The sequence below is a fragment of the Sinohyriopsis cumingii genome, chromosome 16, assembly GCF_028554795.1.
Source record: "Sinohyriopsis cumingii isolate HCF-2022 chromosome 16, ASM2855479v2, whole genome shotgun sequence".
Lineage (NCBI taxonomy): Eukaryota > Metazoa > Mollusca > Bivalvia > Unionida > Unionidae > Sinohyriopsis > Sinohyriopsis cumingii.
The window spans coordinates 29,474,715-29,498,555 of NC_142976.1; the positions used below are offsets into that span (position 1 = coordinate 29,474,715).

Sequence of the window (23,841 nt, forward strand, 5' to 3'; positions counted from 1 at the left end):
ATGTTTGCCAGTGTTTTACAAGACATACCAACTGCCCATTATGTTTGCCAGTGTTGTACAAGACATACCAACTGTCCATTATGTTTACCAGCGTTGTACAAGACATACCAACTGTCCATTATGTTTGTCAGTGTTGTACAAGACATACCAACTGCCCATTATGTTTACCAGTGTTGTACAAGACATACCAACTGTCCATTATGTTTGCCAGTGTTGTACAAGACATACCAACTCCCCATTATGTTTGCCAGTGTTGTACAAGACATACCAACTGTCCATTATGTTTGCCAGTGTTGTACAAGACATACCAACTGTCCATTATGTTTGCCAGTGTTGTACAAGACATACCAACTGTCCATTATGTTTGCCAGAGTTGTACAAGACATACCAACTGTCCATTATGTTTGCCAGTGTTGTACATTGACTACTATATAGGACTGTATTTTTTTTACACAAGGGTACTTCCAGTGTGATAAAATCATATTTGAGGGCAAACTATTGCTTTGTGGTTGGAGCATAGCTAAAAAACATGACTGTTTAGTATTTCTTGCTTTGTTTGCTGTAGATACAGTTCACAAGCATTCTTTCTTCTTTTGTCTTAGGCACATTGTTCTTGTTCAAATGACGCACATGGCTGCCTGAAAACATCTCATTTGCCACTTGATTATAAAAATATAGGACATGGCTGCCTGAAAACATCTCATTTGCCACTTGATTATAAAAATGTAGGACATGGCTGCTTGAAAACATCTCATTTGCCACTTGATTATAAAGATATAGGACATGGCTGCCTGAAAACATCTCATTTGCCATTTGATTATAACAATATAGGACATGGCTGCCTGAAAACATCTCATTTGCCACTTGATTATAAAAATGTAGGACATGGCTGCTTGAAAACATCTCATTTGCCACTTGATTATAAAGATATAGGACATGGCTGCCTGAAAACATCTCATTTGCCACTTGATTATAAAAATGTAGGACATGGCTGCCTGAAAACATCTAGATTATAAAAATTTTGGACATGGCTGCCTGAAAACATCTCATTTGCCACTTGATTATAAAAATATAGGACATGGCTGCCTGAAAACATCTCATTTGCCACTTGATTATAAAAATGTAGGACATGGTTGCCTGAAAACATCTCATTTGCCACTTGATTAAAAAAATGTAGGACATGGCTGCCTGAAAACATCTCATTTGCCCCTTGATTAAAAAAATGTAGGACATGGCTGCCAGAAAAGATCTCATTTGCCACTTGATTATAAAAATATAGGTCATGGCTGCCTGAAAACATCTCATTTGCCACTTGATTATAAAAATGTAGGACATGGCTGCCTGAAAACATCTCATTTGCCACTTGATTATGAAAATATAGGACATGGCTGCCTGAAAACATCTCATTTGCCACTTGATTATAAAAATGTAGGACATGGCTGCCTGAAAACATCTCATTTGCCACTTGATTATAAAAATATAGGACATGGCTGCCTGAAAACATCTCATTTGCCACTTGATTATAAAAAGGTAGGACATGGCTGCCTGAAAATATCTCATTTGCTACTTGATTATTAAAATATAGGACATGGCTGCCTGAAAAGATCTAGATTATTATAATGTAGGACATGGCTGCCTGAAAACATCTCATTTGCCACTTGATTATAAAAATGTAGGACATGGCTGCCTGAAAACATCTCATTTGCCCCTTGATTAAAAAAATGTAGGACATGGCTGCCTGAAAACATCTCATTTGCCACTTGATTATGAAAATATAGGACATGGCTGCCTGAAAACATCTCATTTGCCACTTGATTATAAAAATATAGGACATGGCTGCCTGAAAACGTCTCATTTGCCACTTGATTATAAAAATGTAGGATATGGCTGCCTGAAAACATCTCATTTTCCACTTGATTATAAAAATGTAGGACATGGCTGCCTGAAAACATCTCATTTGCCATTTGATTATAAAAATGTAGGACATGGCTGCCTGAAAACATCTCATTTGCCACTTGATTATAAAAATGTAGGACTTGGCTGCCTGAAAACATCTAATTTGCCACTTGATTATAAAAATGTAGGACATGGCTGCCTGAAAACATCTCATTTGCCACTTGATTATAAAAATGTAGGACATGGCTGCCTGAAAACATCTCATTTGCCACTTGATTATCAAAATGTAGGACATGGCTGCCTGAAAATATCTCATTTGCCACTTGATTATCAAAATGTAGGACATGGCTGCCTGAAAACATCTCATTTGCCACTTGATTAAAAAAATGTAGGACATGACTGCCTGAAAATATCTCATTTGCCACTTGATTATAAAAATCTAGGACATGGCTGAATGAAAACATCTAGATTATTATAATGTAGGACATGGCTGCCTGAAAATATCTCATTTGCCACTTGATTTTAAAAATCTAGGACATGGCTGCCTGAAAACATCTCATTTGCCACTTGATTATAAAAATGTAGGACATGGCTGCCTGAAAACATCTCATTTGCCACTTGATTATAAAAATATAGGACATGGCTGCCTGAAAATATCTCATTTGCCACTTGATTATAAAAATATAGGACATGGCTGCCTGAAAACATCTCATTTGCCACTTGATTATAAAAATGTAGGACATGGCTGCCTGAAAACATCTCATTTGCCACTTGAATATTAAAAATGTAGGACATGACTGCCTGAAAATATCTCATTTGCTACTTGATTATTAAAATATAGGACATGGCTGCCTGAAAACATCTAGATTATTATAATGTAGGACATGGCTGCCTGAAAACATCTCATTTGCCACTTGATTATAAAAATGTAGGACATGGCATCCTGAAAACATCTCATTTGCCCCTTGATTAAAAAAATGTAGGACATGGCTGCCAGAAAAGATCTCATTTGCCACTTGATTATAAAAATATAGGTCATGGCTGCCTGAAAACATCTCATTTGCCACTTGATTATAAAAATGTAGGACATGGCTGCCTGAAAACATCTCATTTGCCACTTGATTATGAAAATATAGGACATGGCTGCCTGAAAACATCTCATTTGCCACTTGATTATAAAAATATAGGACATGGCTGCCTGAAAACGTCTCATTTGCCACTTGATTATAAAAATGTAGGACATGGCTGCCTGAAAACATCTCATTTGCCATTTGATTATAAAAATGTAGGACATGGCTGCCTGAAAACATCTCATTTGCCACTTGATTATAAAAATGTAGGACTTGGCTGCCTGAAAACATCTAATTTGCCACTTGATTATAAAAATGTAGGACATGGCTGCCTGAAAACATCTCATTTGCCACTTGATTATAAAAATGTACGACATGGCTGCCTGAAAACATCTCATTTGCCACTTGATTATAAAAATGTAGGACATGGCTGCCTGAAAACATCTCATTTGCCACTTGATTATCAAAATGTAGGTCATGGCTGCCTGAAAACATCTAATTTGCCACTTGATTATAAAAATGTAGGACATGGCTGCCTGAAAACATCTCATTTGCCACTTGATTATAAAAATGTAGGACATGGCTGCCTGAAAACATCTCATTTGCCACTTGATTATAAAAATGTAGGACATGGCTGCCTGAAAACATCTCATTTGCCACTTGATTATAAAAATGTAGGACATGGCTGCCTGAAAACATCTCATTTGCCACTAGATTATAAAAATGCAGGACATGGCTGCCTGAAAACATCTCATTTGCCACTTATAAAAATGCAGGACATGGCTGCCTGAAAACATCTCATTTGCCACTTGATTATAAAAATGTAGGACATGGCTGCCTGAAAACATCTCATTTGCCACTTGATTAAATATAATGTAGCACGTCTAGTGCATTGTGTGACATTGTGAGCAGTTATCTGTGAACAGTCATAAAATAATGTAGCACAGGTTATAAAATGCTTTTTGCATGATTCACATCGAATAAATAAGTTTCACCTTTAATAAGTTTGCCGATTACATTAATGTTAGGAAACAAAGTTGCAGTACCTCCCAACTCTAGCCCTCCAAAAAAGACCATAAAAATTGTCTTTTTGGTTTATCATGTTGTAATGGGTCAGTTTATGTCCAAGATAAAGTTTACACATTCATTTGGTAGCACATGTACATGAATCAGCATTGCAAAGTCAATGATAATGTCATTGATATGTGCGTAAATACAAGTGTCTTGTCTTTTCTAGTTGTTATTAGCTATTATTACACTTTTCTAGTTGCTAGTCTATATTATTACACGTTTCTAGTTGATAGTCCATATTACATTTCCTAGTTCTTAGTCCATATTATTACACTTACAGCTAACCAGTTGTTGTTACATTTGTTTCCTGTCATCATCATTAATTTTGACTAGCCATGTATATTTTATTGCTTTGACAAAGGCGTATCAGTACCTGTGCCCTTATCTCTTTATTGTACAAATGTTATATGACCTTATTCAGGGTTTTACCTTACACCATGGTATACTGCTAAATCTTGTTCAATGTCAGGCTTCTGCTCTATGCTTTTCATTGTCCAAATGACATTTGACCTCATTCAGGGTTGAACCTTACACCATGGTATACTGCTAAATCTTGTTCAAAGTCTGGTTTTTGCTTCATTTTCTTCATTGTCCAAATGACTAACGGAAAGCTCAGAATGATCATCCACCTAAGCAGCGCCAACCAATGCATAGACCCACTGAATTTCAAGATGGGAGACAGCATGAAATATCCCCAAGTTTCCATCAGAAGAGACGCATATACAGTGTGACCCCACTATAGCATGACATGATTTTGGATATAACACTGTCATATTGTGGCTCCCAAAATTTCATAGACATGTATTTTTCTTGTACATGAAAAACAAAATCTTTCTTAAAAGTACGAAAAAACTGTAAAAAGTTTATTATCATTTTGGGAAAGAGATTGCTTATGAATAATACAAGATCATCGTGGCATGGGTCCTGAAGTTTAATGTGTGTTTTTCTCATTCATGAAAAATTAGTTTTTTTCTTCTTAAATGTACACAAAAATAACGTATAAAATGTTTATTCTGAGATCTTGTAGGGCTTTGCCAATGTCGCAAACTTGGATTTTTTCTTTATTGGCAGCAAAATATACCATCTGCCATTTTTTGTTTTACTTGGCAGCATTGTTGGCTGTTTAAACTTGTATATACAACCATTGGTTGGGAGTGGAGAAATTCAGAGGCCCCATGAAAGGAAGCTTCAAACTGGATATAAAATGCACTGAAATTTTATCTGCTGTTACATAAACAAATTCTTTGTCCATATTGACAAACCATCTAAACATTGCATTGTTATATCATAATCTGCTTTATCTTGACATCTAGCATGAGTACCGTATGTTGTGAGATATCCGCTTTTTTCTTGTTGACATTACTGGTAATGGAGATCAACCGGACAAGGCATTATTTCATAATATATCTTTCGTTGCATTTTTGGCCGCTCTCTAGTAACTAATATATTTATAAAGACTGACTTTCACTCCACATTCAATGTGTTCCAGTCTCTATGCATTATTGTTATTCCAGTGCTGTGTACAGCATTAAAGATGCTGTTGAGTACAAGATGCTTATCTCATGCATTATTGTTATTCCAGTGCTGTGTACAGCATTAAGGATCCTACTGAGTACAAGATGCTTATCTCATGCATTATTGTTATTCCAGTACTGTGTACAGCAGTAAGGATGCTACTGAGTACAAGATGCTTATCTCATGCATTTTTGTTATTCCAGTGCTGTGTACAGCATTAAGGATGCTGTTGAGTATAACATGCTTATCTCATGCATTATTGTTATTCCATTACTGTATACAGCATTAAGGATGCTGTTGAGTATAACATGCTTATCTCATGCATTATTGTTATTCCAGTGCTGTGTACAGCAGTAAGGATTCTGTTGAGTACAAGATGCCCCATGAGTTTATCAACAGAGGTCAAGTTTGTGTCACCCTGTTTCCTGAGGATAGCAACTGGCACAGAGGGGTCATTGTCAACCTTAAATCTGATGATTTTGTGGAGGTATTTGTTTCCTTTTTCCATGAAATAAAATTAATTTCTTTTGCAGGGTACAATTACTTGCCTGTCAAGGCTAAATATTATGGGGGAAGTGAACACTAACTTCTTCCATTTCTAACAACATGGTAGCTTGATAATTCAAGACTTTAGTAGATTGTAGTATTTCCATTTCTAACAAGATGATAGTGTAGTAATTCAATACTTCAGTTGAAGAAGACAACGTAGTAATTTCAGGACTTCAGTTGAAGAATTTCCATTATAACAAGAAGACAACGTAGTAATTTCAGGACTTCAGTTGAAGAATTTCCATTATAACAAGAAGACAACGTAGTAATTTCAGGACTTCAGTTGAAGAATTTCCATTATAACAAGAAGACAACGTAGTAATTTCAGGACTTCAGTTGAAGAATTTCCATTATAACAAGAAGACAACGTAGTAATTTCAGGACTTCAGTTGAAGAATTTCCATTATAACAAGAAGACAACGTAGTAATTTCAGGACTTCAGTTGAAGAATTTCCATTATAACAAGAAGACAACGTAGTAATTTCAGGACTTCAGTTGAAGAATTTCCATTATAACAAGAAGACAACGTAGTAATTTCAGGACTTCAGTTGAAGAATTTCCATTATAACAAGAAGACAACGTAGTAATTTCAGGACTTCAGTTGAAGAATTTCCATTATAACAAGAAGACAACGTAGTAATTTCAGGACTTCAGTTGAAGAATTTCCATTATAACAAGAAGACAACGTAGTAATTTCAGGACTTTAGTTGAGGTATTTCCATTGTAACAAGATGATAATATAGTAATTTCAAGACTTAAGTTGAAGTATTTCCATTATAACTACAGAGGTCTTGCTAGGATTTTAAAACTTGGAGTCCAGGACTCACATTTTGGTAAAAATAGGAGTCCATCCATCAAAAGTTGCAGTCCCTTCTTTCCCACAGAATCAACACAGACGTGAGTGCATCTATTTTTAGATTGAGAGGTTTTCATAATGTAATCACTCACTATAATATAGCTTCATTACAAAAGTCCATTGACAGGATTGCACATTTATGGTTTATTTATTTGTCTGTGTACTTGTAGTAATTTTAGGCAAATAATTAGTATCTGATTTGCTGTCTTTTTTCTCTGTATTTTCGCAAATACATATCAAGTAAGAAAACAGCTTGGACCTTAAAGCGCATCTCGTGAATACCACAACATAGCATTGTCCCATACGTTTCTGACCTACATAATTTGCATTTTAAAGTTACATCTTTAATAAAATAATATCTAGGCTTTGGTTTCAATGATTTGTATATTATTTTGTTAAATATATTTGCCTGATGATTTAAGAAAACAGACAATCTAATAAACTGGTACATCCCAGACTTAGCGAAGTCCGCCATTGTTTCCCATTAGGCAGACTGGTTCACTTACAGTTTCAAACTAATTTATGACAAAACAGTTATAAGAGGCAGTTAATTCATATCCAGATCACTGATTCTGATCTTAAAACACAAGTTTGTATGTTTTATCATCAAATGATTGCATGCAGGAAATTGATAGTTGCTACTTTACTTGGAAAACGATTAATGGTCAATCAGCTATCAAAACATAATGCTTGTGAATGGGCAAGAGTTTTTTGTCAACATAATTGATATAAAAACTAGGCCTAGCTACAGATGCCTTGATGAATACATTTCACTACAACACTAGAAATAACCGGGCTAAGGAGAGGGGCATTACAAAAATATATGGTACATTCAGTCAATGTACCTCTTAAATAATCACAGGGCGAAGTCGTTTTTGCTTTCCTAACAGAAGGGGAAGTTTGCATTTTTTAGGCAACTTGTCACCCACTTACGAATGGCATATTGTCAAAGTCTCAACATGTCTTGATTATGAGGTCAGGTGCACTGCTTATTCTGCTACATTCGGAAATGAACATAATAACGGAAGCTAAAGTTCTTTATTTGATGTACGTTTATAAATGACTACATGTACATCTCTGGGCCTTTCTGCCTCTAAATTAAATCACTGTAAATATCAGTACATTTTCCCACCCGGCCGCCAGTCAAAGCCTTTGAACTTGCCGCCCCAGCTATTGCATCATGTTCTTTTTTATGTACTCATAAAATAGCAACATGTATGTATCAAGGGGTCTTTCAGTCACTGAATTCTGTCATTGTAAATATCAGCACAGCTATTTGATCAACACATTTTCCCACAAAGCAGGTGGCTGAAGCAGGACTGGCAAGTCTTTGAATTTTGCCACACACCTAGACGCCCATCTGAGTGTTTTTCTGCCTCCCAGATCAAAAATTGGCATCCAAATACGTGTAATTAAGCGTTTCCGAGATCTCTGTAACTAGATGACAACATAGTAATTTCAAGACTTCAGTTGAAGTATTTCCATTTAAACAAGATGATAACTTAGTAATTCAAAGAGGCTCTCTACACATAAAGTCACTATAGTTGAAGCCATGTTAGCGGGAAGCAGGACATAGAATCACTTTTCCTTTGTTGCCATGGTAGTTTTTGTATACCCACCACAAGAGTTATGGTGGACTCCATCCTTCTGTCCATAGCTCTGACAGGTAACATTCTTGTTAGAAATGTACAAATTGTCAACCATCTACAGTGAATGGCTTGAACTGGGTGAGTATTTGTGACACACACACCCACCACACACCCATTTAAGACTTTGTGCAAACTTTTAATTCTGTTTAGTTAGAGTCATGGAATAAATAAGAATTGTGGACATTTTTTCATTATATATATATATATTGTTTTGCTAAAAATACCAGTTGTCACTCTCAAAGGACAATGAAATCCTTGCATGGTTGTGGATCATGTCCCTTGTTTCCTGAGTGTCATTTGTCTAGTTGGTTACTTAGAAAGGTCAGGTGAGCACATAACTGAAGTTGAGGCTAGCTAGGCGGGAGAATGCAATAAACTGCAAAACCAGTTTAACCTCGGAGACTTTTTCATTATTCCTGCTCTAATACATGTAACAACAGCATTCTTTCTATAGGCTCAAAGAAACCCCCATTCTCATCATGTATCAGATCATTCTAACGATTGCAGTGCTGAAGCTGAGGGTCCATCCTGTATTTAGAAAAAAATACCCTTCAATTCAGACAAGAAAAAATCAACTGGCAAAAATATTCCTTCACATTTGGAAATACATTTTTCAGGACATCAGCCATCTACAGACTTGTTTAATTACTAGTTAACAAACAGGTGATTCAGGATTTGAAATGAAGTGAAAATCTTAACTACATCAATGAAAGCATTATACAGTTATGATGACAGCATGTATACAGTTATTACGACAGCATATATACAGTTATCATGACAGCATGTATTCAGTTATCATGACAGTGTGTCTAGTTATAATGAGTTATCATGACACCTTGCATATCTTTATCATGACAGCATGTATGCAGTTATCATGACAGCATGTGTAGTTATAATGGCAGTTATCATGACAGCATGTGTGCAGTTATCATGACAGTTTGTATACATTTATCATGACAGTTTGTATACAGTTATCATGACAACATGTATATAGTTATCATGACAGTGTTATTGTTATAAAGACAGTTATTATGACAGCATGTATACAGTTATAATGACAGTTATCATGACAGCTTGTATACAGTTATAATGACAGCATGTATACATTTATCATGACAACTATAATGTGACATGCAGTAAATAAGCAATACATTTTTTTAATCTGAAGAAAGGAAAGAGGAGCAACATGATTTGGTTTGATTTATTAATGATAAATTAGTAGAGAAAAGACTTATTAGAAAAAAAAGATTTTGGTTTCAGTTTTATGTACAGTTTAACAGGTTTCCTCCTAGAATTGATGTGATTGGAAACTTGTGAATGTGCACATACTAAAGTTTTGTCTGTTTTGTTGTCATGTTGACATCATTTGCTTGCCTATTTCACATTATTGTGAGACCACTGAAGTGGCCTGGTGGTTGGAGCATCTTCCCCGGATGCAGGAGGTCGCAGGTTCAAACCCTGGCAGAGTCATACCAAAGACTTATTCAAATGGTACTAACAGCAGCCTCACTAGGCGCTCAGCATTAAAAGGTTAGTGTTAGGACTGGTGGGCCTGGTGTCAGGATAATGTGACTGGGTGGGACATCATGCAACATGTCTGTGGCATGATGCCCCAGTGCTAGACATAACTATAAACTGTTACACTGCAGACATTGTAGCAATATGAATTGTTAAAGCTGTTAAATATCCAAATCACACACGCTCAGTTATTGTGATGTCATGCTGATTGCATTGATACCCACATGCTCAACCTTTCCAGTCAGATTGCTGATGAAAATACTGTCCTATAAAAGGTATACTGTCCTGTCCCAACCTTTCCAGTCAGATTGCTGATGAAAATACTGTCCTATAAAAGGTATACTGTCCTGTCCCAACCTTTCCAGTCAGATTGTTGATGAAAATACTGTCCTATAAAAGGTATACTGTCCTGTCCCAACTTTGATGATGTCATGTTGATATCACAAGATAAGGTAAGTTGATAGGGTAATAGTCTATCAACATGGACAGGGGTAGCTAACTCTAAGAATGTATACATACACCTGATGGGGACATTATTTATAACATTGTTGGCATGTGTTTATTTTCATGAGTGATCAGTATTTGCATATATTTGTACTTACATTATGGCATAAATTGATGGGTACATGTATATATTTGTACTTACATTATGGCATAAATTGATGGGTACATGTATATATTTGTACTTACATTATGGCATAAATTGATAGGTACATGTGTGTATTTGTACTTACATTATGGCATAAATTGATGGGTACATGTGTATATTTGTACTTACATTATGGCATAAATTGATGGGTACATGTGTATATTTGTACTTACATTATGGCATAAATTGATGGGTACATGTGTATATTTGTACTTACATTATGGCATAAATTGATGGGTACATGTGTATATTTGTACTTACATTATGGCATAAATTGATGGGTACATGTGTATATTTGTACTTACATTATGGCATAAATTGATGTGTAAATGAAGCAAGATTTGTATAAATTTTGTTTTCAGCGCATTCAACTTAAATCATTAAAACCTTTTAAATACAAGCTGGATACATTTTATATTTTCAGGTGTATTATGTGGACTATGGAAATACTTGCTCTGTGCACAGAGATTCCCTCAGATTTATGAAGTAAGTAAAATGAAAATGGGAAAGCAAATAAATTGAAATGGAAAAGTGATTGAAAATGGGAGATTAAGTGAACTGAAAATGGTAAAGTTATTATATTACTATATATACTTGCTTATAAGTTGAGACCAACTGCAAACTCCACAGACCCCGATCTTCCTGTGCCATATGCTGGCAGATCTATGTGTATGCAGCTTGTTCGGAGTAATCAGTAGAACAAACAAAGTTAAGCTTGATATTCTGGCACATTATGACAACAGGATTTGACTCTGAATGGAGTATGTATGGTCACCTTGTTGGGCCTTCTTGGCAGCTGGTGACCAGGAGTATACTTATGGCTAGGTAATTGTTCTGCGTCTTTGACCAAATGGTCATGCAATAATGACATTGTACAACAAAGTGTAACTAAGGACTGTGTTTGGGTTGTCAGAATTAAGATTACAGACACAAGATCATGGTAGTTATATTTAGTTCTAGCTTATGAACTGAGAAAAAAGACAAGCAGGTTATAGCCTTCTTTTTACCACGCTGCCTTTTTTCTGGTTAAACAAAACGGAACACCTTTGGGCAAATAGTCTATATGGTACATTCAGTTAGTTGATATTAAAAATGTATGCATGATGTAATTAATTATAAGTTTTCCTCCATATATGGTGGACTTACTATAAAACAGTCACACTGTAAGGCATTGTCATTATAAGGTGGTTTTACTATAAGATGTTCTCACTGTAAGGCAGTGCCATTATAAGGTGGTCTTACTATAAGTCATTCTCACTGTAAGGCAGTGTCATTATAAGGTGGTCTTAATGTAAAACGTTCTCACTGTAAGGCAGTGTCATTATAAGGTGGTCTTAATATAAGACAGTCTTGCTGTAAGGCAGTGTCATTATACGGTGGCCTTACTATGTTGTTGTTGTTGTTGTTCTAGTGTTTAATGCCATTTTTCATGGCGACCAGTATAATTGGTGGAGGAAGAACCCTGGAAATGGTCTTACTATAAGATGTTCTCACTGTAAGGCAGTGTCATTATAAGGTGGTCTTACTATAAGATGTTCTCACTGTAAGGCAGTGTCATTATAAGGTGGTCTTACTATAAGATGTTCTCACTGTAAGGCAGTGTCATTATAAGGTGGTCTTACTATAAGACATTCTCACTGTAAGGCATTGTCATTATAAGGTGGTCTTACTATAAGACAGTCTTGCTGTAAGGCAGTGTCATTATAATGTGGTCTCACTATAAGATGTTCTCACTGTAATGCAGTGTCATTATAAGGTGGTCTTACTATAAGACAGTCTTGCTGTAAGGCAGTGTCATTATAAGGTTTTATGACTTTAGTACCAGGAACCTATACTTTATCACCATGTTCTATGACTTAGTACCAGGACCCTACACTCGATCACCATGTTCTATGACTTTAGTACCAGGACCCTATACTCTATCACCATGTTCTATGACTTTAGTACCAGGACCCTATACTCTATCACCATGTTCTATGACTTAGTACCAGGACCCTATACTATATCACCATGTTCTATGACTTTAGTACCAGGACCCTATACTCTATCACCATGTTCTGTGACTTTAGTACCGGGACCCTATACTCTATCACCATGTTCTGTGACTTTAGTACCAGGACCCTATACTCTATCACCATGTTCTATGACTTTAGTACCAGGACCCTATACTCTATCACCATGTTCTATGACTTAGTACCAGGACCCTATACTATATCACCATGTTCTATGACTTTAGTACCAGGACCCTATACTCTATCACCATGTTCTGTGACTTTAGTACCAGGACCCTATACTCTATCACCATGTTCTGTGACTTTAGTACCAGGACCCTATACTCTATCACCATGTTCTATGACTTTAGTACCAGGACCCTATACTCTATCACCATGTTCTATGACTTAGTACCAGGACCCTATACTCTATCACCATGTTCTATGACTTAGTACCAGGACCCTATACTCTATCACCATGTTCTATGACTTAGTACCAGGACCCTATACTCTATCACCATGTTCTATGACTTTAGTACCAGGACCCTATACTCTATCACCATGTTCTGTGACTTTAGTACCAGGACCCTATACTCTATCACCATGTTCTATGACTTTAGAACCAGGACCCTATACTCTATCACCATGTTCTGTTACTTTAGTACCAGGACCCTATACTCTATCACCATGTTCTGTTACTTTAGTACCAGAACCCTATACTCTATCACCATGTTCTATGACTTTAGTACCAGGACCCTATACTCTATCACCATGTTCTATGACTTTAGTACCAGGACCCTATACTCTATCACCATGTTCTATGACTTTAGTACCAGGACCCTATACTCTATCACCATGTTCTATGACTTTAGTACCAGGACCCTATACTCTATCACCATGTTCTATGACTTTAGTACCAGGACCCTATACTCTATCACCATGTTCTGTGACTTAGTACCAGGACCCTATACTCTATCACCAAGTTCTGTGACTTTAGTACCAGGACCCTATACTCTATCACCATGTTCTATGACTTAGTACCAGGACCCTATGCTCTATCATCATGTTCTATGACGTTAGTACCAGGACCCTATACTCTATCACCATGTTCTATGACTTTAGTACCAGGACCCTATACTCTATCACCATGTTCTATGACTTAGTACCAGGACCCTATACTCTATCACCATGTTCTATGACTTTAGTACCACGACCCTATACTCTATCACCATGTTCTATGACTTTAGTACCAGGACCCTATACTCTATCACCATGTTCTATGACTTAGTACCACGACCCTATACTCTATCACCATGTTCTATGACTTAGTACCAGGACCCTATACTCTATCACCATGTTCTATGACTTTAGTACCAGGACCCTATACTCTATCACCATGTTCTATGACTTTAGTACCAGGACCCTATACTCTATCACCATGTTCTATGACTTTAGTACCAGGACCCTATACTCTATCACCATGTTCTATGACTTTAGTACCAGGACCCTATACTCTATCACCATGTTCTATGACTTAGTACCAGGACCCTATACTCTATCACCATGTTCTATGACTTTAGTACCAGGACCCTATACTCTATCACCATGTTCTATGACTTTAGTACCAGGACCCTATACTCTATCACCATGTTCTATGACTTTAGTACCAGGACCCTATACTCTATCACCATGTTCTATGACTTTAGTACCAGGACCCTATACTCTCTCACCATGTTCTATGACTTAGTACCAGGACCCTATACTCTATCACCATGTTCTATGACTTAGTACCAGGACCCTATACTCTGTCACCATGTTCTATGACTTTAGTACCCGGACCCTATACTCTATCACCATGTTCTATGACTTTAGTACCGGAACACTATACTCTATCACCATGTTCTATGACTTAGTACCAGGACCCTATACTCTATCACCATGTTCTATGACTTTAGTACCAGGACCCTATACTCTATCACCATGTTCTATGACTTTAGTACCAGGACCCTATACTCTATCACCATGTTCTGTGACTTTAGAACCAGGACCCTATACTCTATCACCATGTTCTGTGACTTTAGAACCAGGACCCTATACTCTGTCACCATGTTCTGTGACTTTAGTACCAGGCCCCTATACTCTATCACCATGTTCTATGACTTTAGTACCAGGCCCCTATACTCTATCACCATGTTCTGTGACTTTAGTACCAGGCCCCTATACTCTATCACCATGTTCTATGACTTTAGTACCAGGCCCCTATACTCTATCACCATGTTCAATGACTTTAGTACCAGGCCCCTATACTCTATCACCATGTTCAATGACTTTAGTACCAGGCCCCTATACTGTATCACCTTGTTCTATGACTTTAGTACCAGGCCCCTATACTGTATCACCATGTTCTATGACTTTAGTACCAGGCCCCTATACTATATCACCATGTTCTATGACTTTAGTACCAGGCCCCTATACTCTATCACCATGTTCTATGACTTTAATACCAGGCCCCTATATTATATCACCATGTTCTATGACTTTAATACCAGGCCCCTATACTCTATCACCATGTTCTATGACTTAGTACCAGGACCCTATACTCTATCACCATGTTCTATGACTTAGTACCAGGACCCTATACTCTATCACCATGTTCTATGACTTAGTACCAGGACCCTATACTCTATCACCATGTTCTATGACTTAGTACCAGGACCCTATACTCTATCACCATGTTCTATGACTTTAGTACCAGGACCCTATACTCTATCACCATGTTCTATGACTTTAGTACCAGGACCCTATACTCTATCACCATGTTCTATGACTTTAGTACCAGGACCCTATACTCTATCACCATGTTCTATGACTTTAGAACCAGGACCCTATACTCTATCACCATGTTCTGTTACTTTAGAACCAGGACCCTATACTCTATCACCATGTTCTGTTACTTTAGTACCAGGACCCTATACTCTATCACCATGTTCTATGACTTTAGTACCAGGACCCTATACTCTATCACCATGTTCTATGACTTTAGTACCAGGACCCTATACTCTATCACCATGTTCTATGACTTTAGTACCAGGACCCTATACTCTATCACCATGTTCTATGACTTTAGTACCAGGACCCTATACTCTATCACCATGTTCTGTGACTTAGTACCAGGACCCTATACTCTATCACCAAGTTCTGTGACTTTAGTACCAGGACCCTATACTCTATCACCATGTTCTATGACTTAGTACCAGGACCCTATGCTCTATCACCATGTTCTATGACGTTAGTACCAGGACCCTATACTCTATCACCATGTTCTATGACTTTAGTACCAGGCCCCTATACTCTATCACCATGTTCTATGACTTAGTACCAGGACCCTATACTCTATCACCATGTTCTATGACTTTAGTACCAGGACCCTATACTCTATCACCATGTTCTATGACTTTAGTACCAGGACCCTATACTCTATCACCATGTTCTATGACTTAGTACCAGGACCCTATACTCTATCACCATGTTCTATGACTTAGTACCAGGACCCTATACTCTATCACCATGTTCTATGACTTTAGTACCAGGACCCTATACTCTATCACCATGTTCTATGACTTTAGTACCAGGACCCTATACTCTATCACCATGTTCTATGACTTTAGTACCAGGACCCTATACTCTATCACCATGTTCTATGACTTTAGTACCAGGACCCTATACTCTATCACCATGTTCTATGACTTAGTACCAGGACCCTATACTCTATCACCATGTTCTATGACTTTAGTACCAGGACCCTATACTCTATCACCATGTTCTATGACTTTAGTACCAGGACCCTATACTCTATCACCATTTTCTATGACTTTAGTACCAGGACCCTATACTCTATCACCATGTTCTATGACTTTAGTACCAGGACCCTATACTCTATCACCATGTTCTATGACTTTAGTACCAGGACCCTATACTCTATCACCATGTTCTATGACTTTAGTACCAGGACCCTATACTCTGTCACCATGTTCTATGACTTAGTACCAGGACCCTATACTCTGTCACCATGTTCTATGACTTTAGTACCAGGACCCTATACTCTATCACCATGTTCTATGACTTTAGTACCCGGACCCTATACTCTATCACCATGTTCTATGACTTAGTACCACGACCCTATACTCTATCACCATGTTCTATGACTTAGTACCAGGACCCTATACTCTATCACCATGTTCTATGACTTTAGTACCACGACCCTATACTCTATCACCATGTTCTATGACTTTAGTACCAGGACCCTATACTCTATCACCATGTTCTATGACTTAGTACCAGGACCCTATACTCTATCACCATGTTCTATGACTTAGTACCAGGACCCTATACTCTATCACCATGTTCTATGACTTTAGTACCAGGACCCTATACTCTATCACCATGTTCTATGACTTTAGTACCAGGACCCTATACTCTATCACCATGTTCTATGACTTTAGTACCAGGACCCTATACTCTATCACCATGTTCTATGACTTAGTACCAGGACCCTATACTCTATCACCATGTTCTATGACTTTAGTACCAGGACCCTATACTCTATCACCATGTTCTATGACTTTAGTACCAGGACCCTATACTCTATCACCATGTTCTATGACTTTAGTACCAGGACCCTATACTCTATCACCATGTTCTATGACTTTAGTACCGGAACACTATACTCTATCACCATGTTCTATGACTTAGTACCAGGACCCTATACTCTATCACCATGTTCTATGACTTTAGTACCAGGACCCTATACTCTATCACCATGTTCTATGACTTTAGTACCAGGACCCTATACTCTATCACCATGTTCTGTGACTTTAGAACCAGGACCCTATACTCTATCACCATGTTCTGTGACTTTAGTACCAGGACCCTATACTCTGTCACCATGTTCTGTGACTTTAGTACCAGGCCCCTATACTCTATCACCATGTTCTATGACTTTAGTACCAGGCCCCTATACTCTATCACCATGTTCTATGACTTTAGTACCAGGCCCCTATACTCTATCACCATGTTCTATGACTTTAGTACCAGGCCCCTATACTCTATCACCATGTTCAATGACTTTAGTACCAGGCCCCTATACTATATCACCATGTTCTATGACTTTAGTACCAGGCCCCTATACTGTATCACCTTGTTCTATGACTTTAGTACCAGGCCCCTATACTGTATCACCTTGTTCTATGACTTTAGTACCAGGCCCCTATACTGTATCACCATGTTCTATGACTTTAGTACCAGGCCCCTATATTATATCACCATGTTCTATGACTTTAATACCAGGCCCCTATATTATATCACCATGTTCTATGACTTTAATACCAGGACCCTATACTCTATCACCATGTTCTATGACTTAGTATGAGGACCCTATACTCTATCACCATGTTCTATGACTTAGTACCAGGACCCTATACTCTATCACCATGTTCTATGACTTTAGTACCAGGACCCTATACTCTATCACCATGTTCTATGACTTTAGTACCAGGACCCTATACTCTATCACCATGTTCTATGACTTTAGTACCAGGACCCTATACTCTGTCACCATGTTCTATGACTTTAGTACCAGGACCCTATACTCTATCACCATGTTCTATGACTTTAGAACCAGGACCCTATACTCTATCACCATGTTCTGTTACTTTAGAACCAGGACCCTATACTCTATCACCATGTTCTGTTACTTTAGTACCAGGACCCTATACTCTATCACCATGTTCTATGACTTTAGTACCAGGACCCTATACTCTATCACCATGTTCTGTGACTTTAGAACCAGGACCCTATACTCTATCACCATGTTCTGTGACTTTAGTACCAGGACCCTATACTCTGTCACCATGTTCTGTGACTTTAGTACCAGGCCCCTATACTCTATCACCATGTTCTATGACTTTAGTACCAGGCCCCTATACTCTATCACCATGTTCTATGACTTTAGTACCAGGCCCCTATACTCTATCACCATGTTCTATGACTTTAGTACCAGGCCCCTATACTCTATCACCATGTTCAATGACTTTAGTACCAGGCCCCTATACTATATCACCATGTTCTATGACTTTAGTACCAGGCCCCTATACTGTATCACCTTGTTCTATGACTTTAGTACCAGGCCCCTATACTGTATCACCTTGTTCTATGACTTTAGTACCAGGCCCCTATACTGTATCACCATGTTCTATGACTTTAGTACCAGGACCCTATATTATATCACCATGTTCTATGACTTTAATACCAGGACCCTATATTATATCACCATGTTCTATGACTTTAATACCAGGACCCTATACTCTATCACCATGTTCTATGACTTAGTATGAGGACCCTATACTCTATCACCATGTTCTATGACTTAGTACCAGGACCCTATACTCTATCACCATGTTCTATGACTTTAGTACCAGGACCCTATACTCTATCACCATGTTCTATGACTTTAGTACCAGGACCCTATACTCTATCACCATGTTCTATGACTTTAGTACCAGGACCCTATACTCTGTCACCATGTTCTATGACTTTAGTACCAGGACCCTATACTCTATCACCATGTTCTATGACTTTAGAACCAGGACCCTATACTCTATCACCATGTTCTGTTACTTTAGAACCAGGACCCTATACTCTATCACCATGTTCTGTTACTTTAGTACCAGGACCCTATACTCTATCACCATGTTCTATGACTTTAGTACCAGGACCCTATACTCTATCACCATGTTCTATGACTTTAGTACCAGGACCCTATACTCTATCACCATGTTCTATGACTTTAGTACCAGGACCCTATACTCTATCACCATGTTCTGTGACTTAGTACCAGGACCCTATACTCTATCACCAAGTTCTGTGACTTTAGTACCAGGACCCTATACTCTATCACCATGTTCTATGACTTAGTACCAGGACCCTATGCTCTATCATCATGTTCTATGACGTTAGTACCAGGACCCTATACTCTATCACCATGTTCTATGACTTTAGTACCAGGACCCTATACTCTATCACCATGTTCTATGACTTTAGTACCAGGACCCTATACTCTATCACCATGTTCTATGACTTAGTACCAGGACCCTATACTCTATCACCATGTTCTATGACTTTAGTACCAGGACCCTATACTCTATCACCATGTTCTATGACTTTAGTACCAGGACCCTATACTCTATCACCATGTTCTATGACTTAGTACCAGGACCCTATACTCTATCACCATGTTCTATGACTTAGTACCAGGACCCTATACTCTATCACCATGTTCTATGACTTTAGTACCAGGACCCTATACTCTATCACCATGTTCTATGACTTTAGTACCAGGACCCTATACTCTATCACCATGTTCTATGACTTTAGTACCAGGACCCTATACTCTATCACCATGTTCTATGACTTTAGTACCAGGACCCTATACTCTATCACCATGTTCTGTGACTTTAGTACCAGGACCCTATACTCTATCACCATGTTCTGTGACTTTAGTACCGGAACACTATACTCTATCATCATGTTCTATGACTTTAGTACCAGGACCCTATACTCTATCACCATGTTCTATGACTTTAGTACCAGGACTTAATACTCTATCACCATGTTCCATGACTTTAGTACCGGGACCCTATACTCTATCACCATGTTCTATGACTTTAGTACCAGGACCCTATACTCTATCACCATGTTCTATGACTTAGTACCACGACCCTATACTCTATCACCATGTTCTATGACTTAGTACCAGGACCCTATACTCTATCACCATGTTCTATGACTTTAGTACCAGGACCCTATACTCTATCACCATGTTCTATGACTTTAGTACCAGGACCCTATACTCTATCACCATGTTCTATGACTTTAGTACCAGGACCCTATACTCTATCACCATGTTCTATGACTTTAGTACCAGGACCCTATACTCTATCACCATGTTCTATGACTTAGTACCAGGACCCTATACTCTATCACCATGTTCTATGACTTTAGTACCAGGACCCTATACTCTATCACCATGTTCTATGACTTTAGTACCAGGACCCTATACTCTATCACCATGTTCTATGACTTTAGTACCAGGACCCTATACTCTATCACCATGTTCTATGACTTTAGTACCAGGACCCTATACTCTCTCACCATGTTCTATGACTTAGTACCAGGACCCTATACTCTATCACCATGTTCTATGACTTAGTACCAGGACCCTATACTCTGTCACCATGTTCTATGACTTTAGTACCCGGACCCTATACTCTATCACCATGTTCTATGACTTTAGTACCGGAACACTATACTCTATCACCATGTTCTATGACTTAGTACCAGGACCCTATACTCTATCACCATGTTCTATGACTTTAGTACCAGGACCCTATACTCTATCACCATGTTCTATGACTTTAGTACCAGGACCCTATACTCTATCACCATGTTCTGTGACTTTAGAACCAGGACCCTATACTCTATCACCATGTTCTGTGACTTTAGAACCAGGACCCTATACTCTGTCACCATGTTCTGTGACTTTAGTACCAGGCCCCTATACTCTATCACCATGTTCTATGACTTTAGTACCAGGCCCCTATACTCTATCACCATGTTCTATGACTTTAGTACCAGGCCCCTATACTCTATCACCATGTTCTATGACTTTAGTACCAGGCCCCTATACTCTATCACCATGTTCAATGACTTTAGTACCAGGCCCCTATACTATATCACCATGTTCTATGACTTTAGTACCAGGCCCCTATACTGTATCACCTTGTTCTATGACTTTAGTACCAGGCCCCTATACTGTATCACCATGTTCTTTGACTTTAGTACCAGGCCCCTATACTATATCACCATGTTCTTTGACTTTAGTACCAGGCCCCTATACTCTATCACCATGTTCTATGACTTTAATACCAGGCCCCTATATTATATCACCATGTTCTATGACTTTAATACCAGGCCCCTATACTCTATCACCATGTTCTATGACTTAGTACCAGGCCCCTATACTCTATCACCATGTTCTATGACTTAGTACCAGGACCCTATACTCTATCACCATGTTCTATGACTTAGTACCAGGACCCTATACTCTATCACCATGTTCTATGACTTAGTACCAGGACCCTATACTCTATCACCATGTTCTATGACTTTAGTACCAGGACCCTATACTCTATCACCATGTTCTATGACTTTAGTACCAGGACCCTATACTCTATCACCATGTTCTATGACTTTAGTACCAGGACCCTATACTCTATCACCATGTTCTATGACTTTAGAACCAGGACCCTATACTCTATCACCATGTTCTGTTACTTTACAACCAGGACCCTATACTCTATCACCATGTTCTGTTACTTTAGTACCAGGACCCTATACTCTGTCACCATGTTCTATGACTTTAGTACCAGGACCCTATACTCTATCACCATGTTCTATGACTTTAGTACCAGGACCCTATACTCTATCACCATGTTCTATGACTTTAGTACCAGGACCCTATACTCTATCACCATGTTCTATGACTTTAGTACCAGGACCCTATACTCTATCACCATGTTCTATGACTTTAGTACCAGGACCCTATACTCTATCACCATGTTCTGTGACTTAGTACCAGGACCCTATACTCTATCACCAAGTTCTGTGACTTTAGTACCAGGACCCTATACTCTATCACCATGTTCTATGACTTAGTACCAGGACCCTATGCTCTATCATCATGTTCTATGACGTTAGTACCAGGACCCTATACTCTATCACCATGTTCTATGACTTTAGTACCAGGCCCCTATACTCTATCACCATGTTCTATGACTTAGTACCAGGACCCTATACTCTATCACCATGTTCTATGACTTTAGTACCAGGACCCTATACTCTATCACCATGTTCTATGACTTTAGTACCAGGACCCTATACTCTATCACCATGTTCTATGACTTAGTACCAGGACCCTATACTCTATCACCATGTTCTATGACTTAGTACCAGGACCCTATACTCTATCACCATGTTCTATGACTTTAGTACCAGGACCCTATACTCTATCACCATGTTCTATGACTTTAGTACCAGGACCCTATACTCTATCACCATGTTCTATGACTTTAGTACCAGGACCCTATACTCTATCACCATGTTCTATGACTTTAGTACCAGGACCCTATACTCTATCACCATGTTCTATGACTTCGTACCAGGACCCTATACTCTATCACCATGTTCTATGACTTTAGTACCAGGACCCTATACTCTATCACCATGTTCTATGACTTTAGTACCAGGACCCTATACTCTATCACCATTTTCTATGACTTTAGTACCAGGACCCTATACTCTATCACCATGTTCTATGACTTTAGTACCAGGACCCTATACTCTATCACCATGTTCTATGACTTTAGTACCAGAACCCTATACTCTGTCACCATGTTCTATGACTTAGTACCAGGACCCTATACTCTGTCACCATGTTCTATGACTTTAGTACCAGGACCCTATACTCTATCACCATGTTCTATGACTTTAGTACCCGGACCCTATACTCTATCACCATGTTCTATGACTTAGTACCACGACCCTATACTCTATCACCATGTTCTATGACTTAGTACCAGGACCCTATACTCTATCACCATGTTCTATGACTTTAGTACCACGACCCTATACTCTATCACCATGTTCTATGACTTTAGTACCAGGACCCTATACTCTATCACCATGTTCTATGACTTAGTACCAGGACCCTATACTCTATCACCATGTTCTATGACTTAGTACCAGGACCCTATACTCTATCACCATGTTCTATGACTTTAGTACCAGGACCCTATACTCTATCACCATGTTCTATGACTTTAGTACCAGGACCCTATACTCTATCACCATGTTCTATGACTTTAGTACCAGGACCCTATACTCTATCACCATGTTCTATGACTTAGTACCAGGACCCTATACTCTATCACCATGTTCTATGACTTTAGTACCAGGACCCTAT

General features: G+C 38.3%; 1 protein-coding gene across 1 annotated transcript in view; it reads left to right on the forward strand.

Annotated features, from left to right (window-relative positions):
• The window catches only part of LOC149780127 (tudor domain-containing protein 5-like), a 222,523-nt gene that overhangs the window by 42,263 nt on the left and 156,419 nt on the right, over positions 1-23,841 (forward strand). The window contains exons 9-10 of the mRNA XM_089936896.1: positions 5,892-6,039; positions 11,198-11,259. Coding sequence (XP_089793022.1) covers positions 5,892-6,039; positions 11,198-11,259 — 210 coding nt within the window. The remainder of the gene's footprint in view (positions 1-5,891; positions 6,040-11,197; positions 11,260-23,841) is intronic.